We start from the raw sequence: 16,346 nt of genomic DNA, 5'->3' as shown, positions 1-16,346 counted from the left end.
TAACACGAGGTTTCCTCCCAACCTGTACGATCGAGTAAAATCTGTCCTACTTGATGCAGAATTTATATTAATTCACTTTAAATATCGTTTAATAAAGCTTTGTTAGTTTGTTCTATTACTTTCTGGTAATAATAAATAATATCTATGGTGAGAGCCATTATTTTAATTTAATTTAAGGTTTCAAATTCAAAAATGTTTTCTCAAGACGGGCCCCCAAACTCCTGTTAGGGCCACTTTACCTTTCCCTTCTCTCATGGGGGGCCAGGGTCAGTTTATTACAGAAAAAAAGTGATACAATCGCAGGGGTGCCTCTCTGGGTTCTTTGCAGGAAAAAGTCAAGGAATAAATAAAACTATTAATGTAATAAATAATAACCAAATAACCATTTCTGGATTATTCTCAGAAACAGCTACTCTATAAAAAAAAGTTTATGGATTGGAAGCCACTTTAGCCAAGTTACTTCAACTAAGACTATGTTGGAGAAAAGAAAAACAGATCCCAGCAAAACAACGATGAGTGAATCACATTGTGACAGCAGCGTGAAAGAAACTTTTAGAAGGCAGAAACCTCGAGCAGAACCAGACTCTAGACAGAGGAAAGGGGAAAGTCAGAGGCTTGTGGAAGGAACTCTGGATCCATAGTTGTGGAGGAGACCCTGGATCCAGCGGCAGCTACGGAGTTTAAGACGAAGAGGAAAGTGTGTGTTTGAACGGCACAAGTGATGTACATAAAACGCTTTTAATATAAAATAACTATCTTAATGAACATAATGAATCCAGGCAAGTCAAACTGGGAAGAAGTCCTGGCTTAGGCCCATGATGGGAAAAAAAAAACCAAGACCTGATCTTAAAGACGCAGTAAAGTAAATGTGATTTATAATATCAGAGCCCAATTTCTTCTTCACTTATTGTCTCCTAATACTGGCAAAATCTCATTTTATTCATCTGGGTCCCACATAAAATACTTTCTGTATGGCAACCAGCCCACTTGTAGCAGAGAAAATACTAACCTTGTTTGAATTCTGATGCTGTGCAGAAGAAAAAAAAAAATCAGGAACAACTCTTAGATAAGCTTTTTCATTTATTGAAACTATTTAAAAAATAGTTTAACAAAGAAGGAAAAGGATAGAAAGGTAAAGTATGACTTCTAAATGATTGAAGTTATAAATGTATATATATTTTATATATATATATACACTGTATATAAAACCCCATTTCCAAGACGCTTTAATAGCTAGTAGCTCTGACAATAAAATAATATTATATATTAAAGAGGACGATATTAATATCATGATAAAAGTGTCTCCAGCTCTCTGCAGGGTCTCGGTTCTTGACCGGGATCGATGTCAGCGGACAAGTTTGAGGACCAGCTTCTTGGTGAGTGTGTACTTGGGCTCGGGCATTTGTTTGTGTTTCATGAAATCTTGTTTACTGATTTCTCGGTTCACACGGGTCAGCACGGTCAGAATGTCATCGTCTTTCGAACTGTAAATGAAATAAAGTTTGAATATTATTATAACAGAATTTGAACCAACGATAGTGAACATAAAAGACATGATGCAGATTGTATTTTACTATTGTTGTAAGAAAGTGAATACATACAATATATATATATTTTTTTACAACATACCGTTTACAGATATTTCTATTGTCATGGACATTTTATATTTGTTTAAAAAAAATGAAAAAGACAAACGAAGGAGGGTAAAATATGGCTAAAGCTGTGAAAATAATCCAAAAATTAAAAAGATGGTGTTGATCGTCCATTAAATTGACAAATGAATCAGCAGAAGTATTTAAATAAATGATGGATAGACATGATATTAACTTTATTTACCAGAAATTAGAAGAGGAAAAATGCGAGCCACTAACAATCAGTGACTATAAAGATTAACTTTCATAGGTTACTAAGAAACAAAAAAAAACAGTACATTGAAGAACGGTTGACTAATTTCCAGTTCTTATAATAAGTTCAATTTCAATTATTAGAAATTATTTAAAAGATTAATTTAAGCTACAATGAATATAAAAAGTTTAAAGCCGTATAACGAACACGCCTTTAGTAGGAGACAGTTGGGGTTGCGGGGGCTTCAGACTCAAGTTTCTTCAGGCTCTTCCATGCGTTTGTTTCTTCTCGTTTAGACTATTGTAACAGTTTATTTTCGTGTCTTAACAAGAAGGATCTGTCTCGCCTGCAGTTAATACAAACTCTGCAGCGAGCATTCTGACCTGCTCTAGTGGAAGAACTCACATTTTCTCCAATCCATAAAACTCGTCATGGGCTGCCAGTTTCTTTCAGGATCAACTTTAAAATTCTGGTTCTTACTTTCAGATCTATTCATGGTCAGACCTTCCATCGGTGATCTGATCCAGCCTTACACCCCAGCTCAGGCTCTGAGGTCTGTGGATCAGAATCTATTGATGGTTCCTGAACACGCTTCAGGACCAGAGGAGAGAAATCCTTCCAGGCTGTTGCTCCTAAGCTTTGGAACGATCTTCCTCACCCTCTGTGTTTGATGATCTACTGACTCCTTCAAGAAACACCTTTTCCTGATTTTCTGGGACTCCTGTATTTGTTATACGTTTCTTGGCCTTTTCAAGTATTTTTTAACTGTGTATTGTTTTTGATTGTTAAAGCGCTTTGTGACCCTGGTCTAGAAAGGCGCTCTACAGATAACCTTTACTTAGGGTTTGACACCTACAGATGATATAAAATAAATGTGAACCTGAACGGCCGAATGATCACAACCAAGTTACCATTCATAACCATGATAACGATGATCAGTTCTCACCTCGTAGCAGATTTCCTCAGCTGCTTGCACAGCTCCTGGATGTAAATGGCCCCGGTGGTAATGTTCCTGAACGACCTGTGCTCCGGGACCGTGGCCATGCCGAGCAGGAAGTCGGCGTGCTGAGGCACAGTATTCAAGCGGACAACCCCGGCGTCGTCTTCTATGAGGCACGCTTTGCTCAGTTTTGTAATGGAGGGAATCACTCCCGATTGAAAGTCGTTTCCTTGACAGGCCTGGATGAAGAAGAGTTTGGGTTTTCCTGCCAGAGTGGGCGCACGGGCACTGGTGAAGGGCTCCGTCAGCTCTTTGAGGTACACCCTCCCCTCGTCACTTCCAAACACCACTTGATTTTCTCCATGGGACAACACATGCACCACCTGAAGAGTATGGAAGATTCACAGACGTTTCCGATTGATGCTAATAGAAAATAAAGTCAAGTATCATTTTCAACCAGGGCTGCCATGTTTTGACAGGAGAAAAAAAGTATAGTTTTCATGAAAGCGCTCTCATTTACCCCTTTTCATTTTAAATCTACAACTTAAAACCTATGTCCTCTCCTCCATATTAGCCATAACATAATGAATCTATCATTAAAAAATTATAATTTAGTTAAAAAATCTGAAAGTATCAAGTAACTTAAAGTAACCCAGTAACATTTAAAATACTTGGTTACAGTTATTAGTAACTTATTTCAAAGTAACTTTCCAAACACTGAAGAAGGCAGACACAAAGATATATTATTTACGAATAAACAGCGAAAACAGCCATTAATCTCTTTAACTGTGGTTAACTAATGGTGCACTTTGACAGCGCCAGTGAAGTGCATGAGAATTGTATTAGGCTAAAAATGTAATCCTTCATTAACTATGGGTGAAAGCCAGGTGTATAAAAACAAGGTCTAAGGATGACATGGAGGTTTGTCTAAAAAGTAATAAAGGTTTGCTGAAAAGTTGGAGATTAAAAGCAACTACAGAAAGATGGAAAACACATCAGAAGAAAAGGTAGTGAAAAGTATTTGGAGAAAGTCTCCAGGAGTAAAGGTGAGAAATCAAGGAAAATAAAAAAGAGGATGAAGATAATGAGGTCATTTTTGAGAGATGATAGGTTTGAGAGATGTTCTTACCACAGCGTCAGAGTCACTGAAGTCAATCAATGCTAGTTCGTTGACCAGGTTTACCATTTCTCTGGCGGTTAGATCCCGATGCACCTCCACAGTGAAGCCCAATTCAGTAAATAACTCTGACAAAGCGACTAGTTTGAGAGGAGAGAAACATTTGGAGTCAACTTATATTACGTCTAACACCTTAGACAATTTTTGTATTTTTAATAAACCAAGTTAAGATTCATAATCATTTGTTAAATTGGAATGTATCCAATGTAGAGCAGAAAAAAAAAAAACCTCAATAATACATACTTTCATCCTTTTCCGTTCCTCTTCTTTTAGCCAACGTCGGGAAGTTGTGGTTGCTAATGATGACACATTTACCACGAGGCATTTGATTGAGACGATAGTATTCGTCCTGCAGAACAGAGGTGTATTAATATTTCATTTACATCTAGTAATGAGGTGACAACAGAGTCGGGGTGCAACTGCTTTCTCTACAGGAAGTCTCAGGGTTACAGGAACTTATGCAAGTATTTTTCTGCACGTCTTTGGTCCAAATTTGAAGTTTTGTGGATTTCTGTGTCGTGTCCAAGTCATTTTCATTTGTCATTTATATATACAGTATATATATATTTTTTATAAATCTAAGAGTCACTTTCTTGGCCTAAACTCATAAAGATCTAGACATCCAAATATTATCTCATGGGCCTACAGGCCTTAATTGAGACCCTCAGACCCAAGACATCATGGATAGTTAATTATAATTATATTGAACTTGAATATTTGAACTATGAATAGAGTAACTGCAACAAAATGTTTAATTTAAACCTTGTTTTATTTACTTTGAATTACCTTTCGTTCAATGTAAACTTTTACGGTGTGACCCTCTTAACACTAAGCAAAAGTTACTTTTGTATTATTTTTTTATATTTTACAAATCAAACAAATAAAAGGTATTTGTTGTTGTTTGTTTATTTGTGTTTGGTTTTGTTTGCTACCTCATAATCCAGTGACGGTGTTCCTTCTGGCTCATCAGGAGACGACAGCAATGGTTGAGGTTTTAAGTCAACCGGGGGGGTCTGCAATGGTGAAGGTTCTGCGTCAACCGGGGGGGTCCGCAATGGTGAAGGTTCAGCGTCATTGGAAAATGGAATTTCATCTTAAGATAAAAAATAATCAATAAAAAAACTTGTTTATGTTGTATATTAATACAAGTTAATTTGACAATAAAAAGAGAATCTATACCTGATGTTGACTGAGTTGTGTTGACAATTATCTGTGGATGAAATTGTATTAGCATTAGCCAACATGCTAAGTCGCACTAAAAGATTCTTTGGGCTACAAACGCACCTCAATCCGTTCATCCATAAGAAGGTGAGGTCTGTTCCCCGTCTGCGGGGGAGTCTCTGAAACTACAACAGCCTGATGAAGACACTGTTAAATGTTTCGTATGTGCAGGTTTCCTACCTCTGTAATTGTTTAAAGGTTTAAGCAGATCGTGGTCGACTCTTGACAGCAGTTCCCGCAGTTCATTGACTGAAGCACATGATAGTAAAGAGTATCTTTCCATTTCTATGAACAGATCCAAGGCCGTCTGCAATGCAAAACAATGTTAAATCCGATTTGTAATGAGTTTTTCAGCGCAATAGAAAATATACTTACTTTACATCTTTCTAGGACTCTCTTGCCAAGCCTATTAGTTAACAAAAACTTCATTTTATCCAAGTCTTCCCTGGTGCAGTCGTCATAGATATTAAACAGCATCTTCCTGCGAGGTGAAAACGGTTAAAGAAGTACTAAAGAAATGATCGGAAGTTCATCGTCGTTACCTGTAACTTGACAGCATCGGTGTCGCGTCGGAGTCGAGCGACGATGTGTTGACAGGTCCAAGGTGACGAAGAAGATCATAACGATTTATTGTTTTAAGGAGCTCGTGAAGAAACTTGCCGTCTTTCAGCAAACCATTTTCACTCATGCAAAAAAACAGTTCTGTAGCACCTTGTACCTGAAGACAAAAACACAAAGAAGTGAATTTTCACTTTAAAAAAAGGCAGAACATAAATAGCTCTTTGTAAAATATTAACAAGTGAGTTTTTAAGAACTTATCTATCTGATATTTACCTTCTCAAGGTCCTTTTTATTGACCACATCTCGACAGAGGAAGCAGAGAGCAGCGACCTCATGTGACTCCAGTTCCTGATCTATACAAAGAAGACTTGAAGGTTCCATCACCTGTGATAGTGTCTCTGCGAGGAAGCTGAAACAAAGATAACAATGAAGGAGAGGGTAAACATGAGAAAACACATGAAAAGGGAAGTTAACTCAAATGTGACTCGAGTGTTAGAACCTTTAAAAGTAAAGTTCGACTTGATGTCTCCTTAATCCACGTTTAGTCTTACTATCTTTAGACACTTCAAAACTAAAATAGGATCGTCTAGACAAACAAAATTGAATTGTAAGTTTTCCAACATCAACCGAAAGAAAAAAAAAAACTAAAATCGACACCAGAATGTGACAAAAAACCTCCTTGTCTAGTAAACCTCACCGGCACGTATCTCGCAACTCTTTCCCGTTACCAGGTACCTAGTGTTGTATATCACTTAAAGAATATTAAGAAAATACTTATAAAGGAAGCCAATGTTCGACGATTCTCGAAGTTTGTCGACTTCTGACTACTTCGGACAAACTTTCGGTTTGAACGGAAGTACGTAGAGTTACTTCCGCCTACCTGTCAACAGAACAAGATAACAATAAAACGTGGATACTTCGTTAAATATGCTATAAACATCTCGAATGACGCTTATTACATACAGTTTTAAATTAACGTAACTGTTTAATTTTTTTTAAACTTAACTTTGCGGCAAAGCAGTCTTACTCTGAAATCCACTCTAGGCGGAAGTAGCATTCAGTGACGTCAGAAATCTGTCACTAAACATTTGTTATTGTTCGACTTCCTTCTGAACAGGGAGCAGCTTAATGAAGCCATTATTAATGTGAAATGCTGTCTGCTTACATTTTTTAGTAATAGTTAAAAAAAAACAGAGCTCTTGTCTTATTAAAAACGTTTATTTTTATGATTCAACAAGTTTGTAGAGATCACGAATATTTGATAGTTAAATAAAGTTTATCAGATTCCACACAAAAAAGTGATTGACAACAGATTAATTGTGCAGAGAGGTACGTATTTTAGTTAAACAAGTGTTACAAAGTGAAGGCATTATTTCTGAACTTGAAAAATAAATGATAGACATTTAAGGGTTGAATTAAATCTTTATTAAGAGTGTCTCACAGTTGCAAAAGTCTTAAATTCAAAAGCTTAGTTTTCACTTCCGCTGTGGATCAATCTTCATCATCACCCAAAAATACAAACGCACCTTTCTTTTTCGTAATGGAAGATGAAAAGTAGTCTCCTAGGTCACACTCACATTTAAATCCCAATGAAACATACAGCGACTTTTTTGGTCTGTGGGACAAAACCGGAGTACTCGGGGTAAACCCACACAGGTATGGTTTAAATATGAGCATGTAGGTCTTCTTCCAGCAGGTACTGGCCTCAGAGTGGACTTAAAACTTGTCCACATTGAAGTCCAACCTCTTGTGCTCTTCAGGGTAGAAGCCAAAGAACGGGATGGATCAGTAGTCGACCGAGTTGACTTCAGAGCGGTTGACTTGACTCAGGAGGACAGTGGTTGGTAAACGGGAGGAAGTACTCTTTGGCAAACGTAAAGACATCGTCGGGTTTTCTGAGCAACAAGAACTGCAGGAAGTCGGAGACCAGGGCCCGGATCTCGGGGTGCTGCCTCAAGTACAGCGCGTGGTCGGCCTTCAGCTCCGCCTGCCGCACAACAAAAAGCATCCGCCCCACGTTCTCTTGAGTCACAGTTCAGATGGTTCCTCTCGTGTTTTGTTTGTGTAATGACTCACCTTTCGGTCCAGGAACTTGGAGTGCAGCTGCATGTCTTCCTCCCATACCAGAGGAATCTTTTCAGGGCCTGAACGCAGAGAGACACCGTTTCCAATAAGATCCATTAAAATCACTTTATTTCGTTGACCCAGAGATGTCGGAACATTTGTGGAAGACAAGCATCCACTAGATGACGCTGAATCATAAATAAAGGTTATAATAATGCAGCTATATTTTTGACAGTTTTTAAAAAGATGATCAGTAATGTATGGTTTCATCAGGTCATAGTTCACAGTTCAAAATGTTCAACAGTTCACTGATTTAAGAAGGAACTAATTCTAGTAAAAATATGTAACATTTAATTGTTAATTGTCTATTGTCAGTTTTGTAAGAGAACACAGGGATTTTATGAGGTATTGTTTAAATACAGTGTAGAAAACGACGCATAAAACAAGCATTCATCAGGCAAAATACACGAAGTTCGGTTCACGTTCATCCAAAATATGAACTGGTTCATTAGAGTTCAATGAACTAGTTTAGGCACAACACTGCCTGAAGTATTGAGGGGACTTTTTGTTGTAAGCTAGAAGATAAAACGGGAAGATTGAACATTGTCGACGTCAAAAAGAGCAGAAAACAAATCGATGGATTGGGCCTTTAAGGTGACAGAAATCACAGAGATTTTTACTTAATTTTAAAATATTTGTTTTCATTTTTTTTTTTAAACAAAATAAAAAAAACATATATTTTAAAATTAACCTTTAACTCTTTAACACTAAATAAAAGTTTGTGCAGTTAGAAATATGAATGTATGAACACTATTCTTTTAATCTAACCTTTGATCACAGCTTCACACATCGTTGTATATTGTTGTGTCTTTTCTGGAGAAACGTTTTACCTTTTTCTTCTTCTGACGGAAAGTCCAGTCGCAACATCACAATCGGTGATCCCAGTTGCATCCGACTGGCCATGTGTCTGGACAAAGAAATGAGAATCGAACCTCATTTGACTCGATGAAATGTTCCATTAAAAAAAAAAACTCGACTAACCCGTCAGGCAGGAAGTAGCACTGCCACGTCGTCGGGCTCTCCTCGACCGAATGAATAATCCTCTGAACTCCGAACAGCTGAACGCTTCGCCCTCGGACCTCCATCTGGTCTGGATTCAGCTGAGTCTGAACACGGGAGGCCGTGAGACAACCTGCTTTAATTCATCACTATCAATATTCTTACGAAGCTGGTGTGGATGATGTGGAGCCCGTTGTCGAAGGAGATGCAGGTCATGTCTTCTGGCACCTTCTTCCTGAGGGCCAGGAGCCGCATCAGGATCAAAGTGGAGCCCTCCGTTACCAGCCCTTTCAACTCGCTCATGGGATAGGAAACGCTGACCTTTGACACTTCCTAGAGAATAAAAACAATCTTTATTATTTCCGTCAATATAACTGTTGAATAAACAACAACAACATCTATGAAAAGTATCGATTGATCGTGATATGTTTCCGATGCCTCACCTCTCCGACCACCATGACCTTATTAACCACCATCCGTCCATCTTTTTGCAGCATGTGACATCTTCGGTCCATATTGTGCCCCTCAATCTGAAACAGGAAGTATACGGCTTCATTGCTAGGTGTGTCACAACGATCAGGTCTAGGTACTTGCTGAGACCTGCCTTGACATACTCGTGGTACTCCTCCTCGAGCACCTCCAGGTCGCCGCTGAGAAAAGCTAAACAAAAAGAAAGAAAAGAGATGAAAGTATAAGTGAAAGAATAAGAGTTCCTTCTGTCTGCTATGGCGGCGACTCACTTGTCACTGTGGTGCCGCAGGGCGAGTCGTCGATGGCTCCTTTACTCTGAGCGTGCAGCATCACACACGGCTGCAGGTGCCGGTGGGCGAAGTCCACCGTCACGGTGAACTTCCCCAGATGTTGGCCGCCCTCTGACGCCGTGATCAGGGTGTCCGGAGAGACACATTTCACCAGCTCGGCCGGCTCTGGAAGAGCAAATGAACCCATTAGTTGATTTAGGGAAAATTGCAAAGAAGTATTTTCATATTTTAAGAACTGCTAAATTATTATGAAAAACTAATATTATCTTTATTGTGACCCAGTTGAATTTATCTCTACCACGGGCTGGTAAAAATTCACCTCAGAATTGCCTATGCTACTAGCATAGGTAGCATAGCTAGCTCGCATATGATTCAGTTTCCTACACTTTAAAGATTAAAACAAAACATCATTAAATTAATTTGAATGTGAATTTAAAGGTGAATAAAGTTACTTAACCTTGTTTGTCTTACTGGGTTGTGAATTTCCCCTTAGAATGTAATATAAGCTAAGTAAGGTAGCGTAGCTAGCTAGCATATGATTCAGTTTCCTACACTTTAAAGATGAAAACAAAACAATTAAATTAATTTCAATGTGAATTTAAAGGTGAATAAAGTTTCTCAACCTTGCTCGTCTTACTGGGTTGTGCATTTCCCCTTAGAATGTAATATAAGCTAAGTAAGGTAGCGTAGCTAGCTAGCATATGATTCAGTTTCCTACACTTTAAAGATGAAAACAAAACAAAACAATTAATTTCAATGTGAATTTAAAGGTGAATAAAGTTTCTCAACCTTGCTCGTCTTACTGGGTTGTGCATTTCCCCTTAGAATGTAATATAAGCTAAGTAAAGTAACGTAGCTAGCTAGCATATGATTCAGTTTCCTACACTTTAAAGATGAAAACAAAACATCATTAAATTAATTTGAATGTGAATTTAAAGGTGAATAAAGTTACTTAACCTTGTTTGTCTTACTGGGTTGTGAATTTCCCCTTAGAATGTAATATAAGCTAAGTAAGGTAGCGTAGCTAGCTAGCATATGATTCAGTTTCCTACACTTTAAAGATGAAAACAAAACAATTCAATTAATTTCAATGTGAATTTAAAGGTGAATAAAGTTTCTCAACCTTGCTCGTCTTACTGGGTCGTGCATTTCCCTCTAGAATGTAATATAAGCTAAGTAAAGTAGCATAGCTTGCTAGCATATGATTCAGTTTTCCTACACTTTAAAGATGAAAACAAAACATAATTAAATTAATTTTGATGTGAATTTAAAGGTGAATAAAGTTTCTCAACCTTGTTTGTCTTACTAAGTTGTGCATCTCCCTCTAGAATGTAATATAAGCTAAGTAAAGTAGCATAGCTAGCTAGCATATGATTCAGTTTTCCTACACTTTAAAGATGTAAAAACACAATTAAAGTCTAATTTTAATTTAATGTTCATTTAAAGGTAAATAATGCTTCTCTATCTTGTTTGTTTTACTTTTTTTAATTTAATTGTATTCCCCCCTTATAATGTAATATTATGTAAGTATGGTAGCATAGCTAGCTAGAATATGATTTCCCTACACTCAAAAGATAAAAACAAACATAATTAAAGTTTCATTTGAATGTGAATTTAAAGTTTAAAATTCCTCAATCTTGTATGCCTTACTGGGTTGTACGTAAGGTAGCATAGCTAGCTAGCATATGATTCAATTTCCTACACTTTAAAGATGAAAACAAAATATAAGTTTCATTTAACGTGAATTTAAAGGAAAATAAACTTTCTCTTATCTTGTACTTGTTTCTAGGTTGAGCGGCTTTACGAACATGATCTAGCAAGTAATATTGTTTGGGACCTAGCCTGCTGGAGTGACATTCAAAGAAACAGTGTATTTGTAATAGCCATGTTGTGTTATGGGGTGATATGTAAAACAGGAGAAGGTTAGATTCGATATATATATATTTATTTGTAAAAACGATAAATAGAAATTAAATAGTTGAATTTACATTATTATGTTCATCTGAGACTTCTATAATAACTAAAACAGTGTGTAGTACAAAATATATATATTTTATTTTTATTTTGGTTGAGCAAAGACAAAACTAGTTACTTCAGATTCATATGGTAGAGTCTGCTCCGGTTATTTCTTATTTTTAATTTTGGTTGAGCAAAAACATAAAAGTGCAGCTGACGACTGAAAAGACGGACAAGTGTCAGGTCCAGATGGTTCAGCACCGGGTTCTGGTCGTAAAACCGCGAGACTCACCGATGCTGTACATGAACGCGACCGCGTTTTCGGAGGCGGTCAACTGCTCCGGTGGCTCCTGGGACACGTCCTCTCCAGGGGCCCCTCTCTCGTCCTCCGGTCCCTCCATCGCGCACGATGCGGCTCAGTCGCGTGTTCGTGGCAGACGAGCGAATGGAAAAAGTTCCACAGATCTATATTTTCACCCCCTCGAGAAAAGAGCGCTCAATAATACGTTTGAGGGTCTACTCTGAACGAATCCTGGTCGTCAGGGTAACGACGCTACAAGACCGTAATACACCTGATACGAGCGCAGACCGATTTCCTGGTCAAAATAACGCTACAAGAAAACGTCTAAAGCAGACGAAGAAGTTCAAACTTTAAGCTAAACATGATAATCGAGCGGGTCAGAATTAAACAATAGACAAAAATACCTTATGAAGTATTTAAAGATTAAAATCAAAGTCAAGTGCTGCTGTGAAGTTGATATCAAGGGATTAAAGGGAGAAAATTCGAATAAATAATTGAATAGCATAAACCAAAAAAACATCCTCTCCACGATGTGTAACATACCTGGATTCTAATTTAGACATACACGAACACACGTCAGCTGCAGAAAATTATATCTCAGTAACTATATTTTGTGTTCACCCGCAAAAGACAAATAAAACTAGACTTGAGACGCATTCATTTCCAAATGTTTTACTGTCATAAAAACTTGTTATAAGAAATTACATTTACAGTGAGTTCTTTTCACATTTGAATATATCAAAAAACATAAAGTATACATCTTCAGGCTTTTGAGAAGAATAAGTAACTTTTTTACTTATTTCTGATTTAAAAATGTAAAAAAATATGTATATATATTGTAAGAACAACGCAAATGCTTTGATCACCTGGGATTATTCGTAGTGGGTCATGAGGAATTTAAAGATAAAAAATAAGGTAAAAAAGTTTAAAAAAAAAAGGCAGACTTAATGCTTTCCTTTAAACAGCAAGTCTCTTGTTAAAAGACATTACGGTGAGTTAACCCTAACATGGTTGCAGTACAAGCGACTTCCTCAAAGTCGACCGGACTTCAGGCATCTGCTTCACGGCGCCAACTTGTCCGGATCCTTCTTTCTGACTCACCACGTTATTGACCCGCGTGAGGATTGAGAGAAAATCTTCACCCCTGAATCAAAACGGAGACAAGGTTAAATGAAGAACAATTTGGACATCAGCTGATGTTTACCTCTGGCTGCCGATCGTCAGCTCTTCACACAAGGTTTGAATGAACCAGCTGCCATTCAATCTGTCTCTCAGTGCCGCGTAATCTTCAACTGTAGCCATGGAAACTAGGAAATCTGCCATTTCTGGGATGGATGTTGGGTAACTATCCTCCGTAAGATCCGGCAGCAGCACTCCCCGCTGTCGCTGATTCCCCTGGCAGGCCTGGATTATGAAAACTTTTGGTTTGCCGGTGAGCTCAGATTCATCCGAGGACTTGAAAGTCTTAGTGATTTTTTTGATTGACAAGGGCTTGGAGTCCACACCCAGGACCACACCCCTGTCTCCATGGCTGAGAATACAGCAGAAGAAAGCGTCTCCATGCTGAGGGGATGGCTGCTGGATGTCGGTGAAGCTTTCACCGCAGAACTCCTTCAACCCCTGCAGCTGTGTGAGGTCATGCGAGGAACCGAAGCACCTCAGGCAACGATCCATCTGCTCCACGGTTTGATCCTCACACATCAGGACTCGGAACCCGAGCGAACTGAACACTTTGCCCAAGCTTTCTGTGAGATAAAGAACGTGAGTTTGTTATCCATCCACAGCATAACTTGAGAGTTCTAGCTCGTCTACATACGGGCATCTTTGTCAGTGCCATGTCTGGTGGAGGAGAGTTGGAAGTTCTTGTTGTTTATGATCAAGCAGAGACCGACAGGGGTGCAGTTTAGCGGGTACAGCCCTTCCTATGAATTAAATCAAATACGCATTTATAAATGAAAACGGCAAGTTCAATGTCTAGAGATTATTTGAGGCCCGTTTGCTACCTTCTTGGGTCGCTTGTTCTCCGGCTGGTCTGCAAAAATAATAAAACATTTACTACACAATTTCAATTATTTTTGTATTCTTCAAATAAATGTTGTGCACATCATTTAAAAAACCCTAAAAATGACATTTACTCTCTTGTACAACCTGAATTAGATTCTTGGACGGGTCGACGAAGACCGCCGGCGTCACTCTTTAGAATGTTTTTAAGCGCCGGGAAAGTCTCCTGGAGATCCACATCCGTTTGAAGGAGACTCACAAAGTCCCGACAGGTCTGCTCTCCCTTATCCATGATCTTATCCAGAAGCTCGGTCACGTGTTTGTACACAGTGAGACCGTTGATCCTCTTGAGGTTGTCGTAGTCCCGTTTAGTTATCAGGTTGTTTTCATAGACTTTATTGAGGATGAAGGGGTGGTCGGCAGATAAAGTGGCCTGAATGGCGGTTTTATTGCTTCTCAATTTGTCTCTGGCTGACATTTTTGGGGGTGATTGGAGAGCTGGCAAATGTCTGGAAGAGAAAAGGCGACGTGTGAAAAGCAGGTTTTGAATTATTCGAAAATTTGCAAATTGCTTGGACCTCAAGATTTTACATGAACAGCTGGGAAGAAAAAATATATTTAATTGGGACACTATCAAAGTTCTGACCTTGATTTGATAACTTAAAGACTGGATTATAACATTTATTTTTCAACATTACAATATTTGTCCATAGTTTCAGATTTCTGATCATCAAAACTGTGTAAATTAGCTTAAACTTATTTTTCAACCGTTGATTTCATTAAAAAAAAAAAACTTTTCAGATATTTTAATGTTGTGAACAAATATATTTAATGATAATTATTAAGTACGTAAGTAATGGTTATTTCTAGGGCGCCTTTCTAGACCAGGGTCCCAAAGTGCTTTAACAATCACAAACAATATACAGTTAAAATATAAACTTAAAAGATTAAAACACATAAGACAAAAACGGGAGTCCCAGAAAGCCAGGGAAAAGCCTGCACAAATAAGAATGTCTTAAGATGTTTCTTGAAGGTGTTGATATTCTCATTCAGCAATAAATTGGCGTGAAACATATTTTAACTTCTTCTTCCATAGCATGACATTCAACGAGAAACAAATATCAACCAAATATTTTCGATCGAAGTGTGTTAAACAGATTTGTATTGTTGCGGAAAGAGAAAGACGAGGAAGTCCGTCTCGAGTTACGTCGAGCGAGATTCATGCAGATTTTAAATGTTAAACACTTTTCAAAAATGTTGTGCGGACTTTTTAATGTTAAACTAACAGAAGGACGCAAATATCTTTAAATATGAACCAAGGTTTAAATTTCAATCTTACTTGTTTTCGGTTCCGCGCACCCGGGGAAAACTAGCCAATCACCGGACACTACGTCATGACGTCCCTGTGTGCGAGCGGTGACGTCATGACGTCATGACGTTGAGCGATGTCCTGCTGTACCTCAGGGAGACAGCAGGGGCGCCACGAGGAGAATTAAGTGCACCAGGAAAAAATATTTAAACTGTATGAAGAAACATCTATTTGTATTTGTTTATTTATTTACTTTTATTCACTTTTCAGTAATTATGTTTTATGCATTTCGGACTAAGTATATATTTTATTGAGTATTGTTTTGATTGTTTAAGCGCTATATAAATACAAATTACTTACTTAGTTACTTACTTATAATCGAGGCACTTTTTCAGTTTGGTTGTACGAGCAATACTTAATACTTAATAACTTTTAGATGGTCATGAGATCTGAGCTTCTTTTAGCAAGAATCTTTCCCGGCAAGAGTGTTTTAACACAAAATCAAACACACATATCAGATATCAATAGAATAAGTGATAAAAGGTGTTAGTTAAAGGCGATAAATTATAAATAAATGTATGAATACATAAGTAGATGTATAAATAAATACATGTGTGATTAAATATCAAAATAAATAACTACATAAATATCTTCTGATTTTATCTTCATCCAACAACTGTGTTTTTCTACGAAGGACCATAAATGACATATTTATAAGTAAATAAATGTACAAATTTATAAATATATAACTAAATGTATAAATAGATAATTAAATGTGTGGATACATATCAAAATGTCGAAACAAATAAAAGACAAAATGTATTATTAAAAAATATATATTTATTATAAATGTTTAAATAACGAACTACATAAATAATTAAACGTACAAATAAATAAAAGTCAAAATGTATGAATGAATTAATGTATATTTACATAGAAATGGCACCATTATTCAACAAAAATTAAATCAGAAGTCATTTATTATCTTGACATTTTAATATTGATCCACACGTTTATTTATTTATTCATTTATAATTGTGTCATTTATCGTCTTCCATAGTTCCTGATGTTTTATGAAGACACCATTACACATAGAGTAAAAATTAAAATTGAATAGAGATTTTATTAATTTATATATTCTTCCATCAACT

At 37.3% G+C, this 16,346-nt stretch overlaps 3 protein-coding genes across 3 annotated transcripts; all 3 read right to left on the bottom strand.

Annotated features, from left to right (window-relative positions):
* Positions 1–1,060: 1,060 nt before the first annotated feature.
* casp8 (caspase 8, apoptosis-related cysteine peptidase) lies at positions 1,061–6,583 on the bottom strand. Its single transcript, XM_087810659.1, has 12 exons — positions 6,442–6,583; positions 6,018–6,153; positions 5,726–5,901; positions 5,559–5,664; positions 5,364–5,490; positions 5,247–5,308; positions 5,142–5,172; positions 4,895–5,055; positions 4,206–4,311; positions 3,915–4,042; positions 2,792–3,168; positions 1,061–1,484 (listed from the first exon to the last, which is right to left on the bottom strand). The coding sequence occupies exons 2-12, from the start codon at positions 6,123–6,125 to the stop codon at positions 1,346–1,348; spliced, it is 1,521 nt and encodes a 506-aa protein (XP_087666785.1). The 5' UTR covers positions 6,126–6,153; positions 6,442–6,583; the 3' UTR covers positions 1,061–1,345.
* Positions 6,584–7,154: 571 nt separating this feature from the next.
* catip (ciliogenesis associated TTC17 interacting protein) lies at positions 7,155–12,248 on the bottom strand. The gene is made up of 9 exons (XM_087810661.1): positions 11,877–12,248; positions 9,608–9,793; positions 9,472–9,527; positions 9,311–9,397; positions 9,033–9,200; positions 8,850–8,974; positions 8,699–8,775; positions 7,821–7,888; positions 7,155–7,731 (listed from the first exon to the last, which is right to left on the bottom strand). Exons 1-9 carry the CDS (start codon positions 11,983–11,985, stop codon positions 7,552–7,554), a joined length of 1,056 nt encoding a protein of 351 aa, XP_087666787.1. The 5' UTR covers positions 11,986–12,248; the 3' UTR covers positions 7,155–7,551.
* Positions 12,249–12,596: 348 nt separating this feature from the next.
* Positions 12,597–15,270, bottom strand: LOC148063769 (caspase-3-like). Its single transcript, XM_087810660.1, has 6 exons — positions 15,226–15,270; positions 14,034–14,395; positions 13,889–13,917; positions 13,702–13,807; positions 13,090–13,630; positions 12,597–13,029 (listed from the first exon to the last, which is right to left on the bottom strand). Exons 2-6 carry the CDS (start codon positions 14,362–14,364, stop codon positions 12,888–12,890), a joined length of 1,149 nt encoding a protein of 382 aa, XP_087666786.1. The 5' UTR covers positions 14,365–14,395; positions 15,226–15,270; the 3' UTR covers positions 12,597–12,887.
* Between the last annotated feature and the right edge of the window lie 1,076 nt (positions 15,271–16,346).

Source organism: Callionymus lyra, chromosome 16 (assembly GCF_982586985.1).
Source record: "Callionymus lyra chromosome 16, fCalLyr1.hap1.1, whole genome shotgun sequence".
Taxonomy (NCBI): Eukaryota; Metazoa; Chordata; class Actinopteri; order Syngnathiformes; family Callionymidae; genus Callionymus; species Callionymus lyra.
This window is presented reverse-complemented; position numbering and strand designations above follow the sequence as displayed.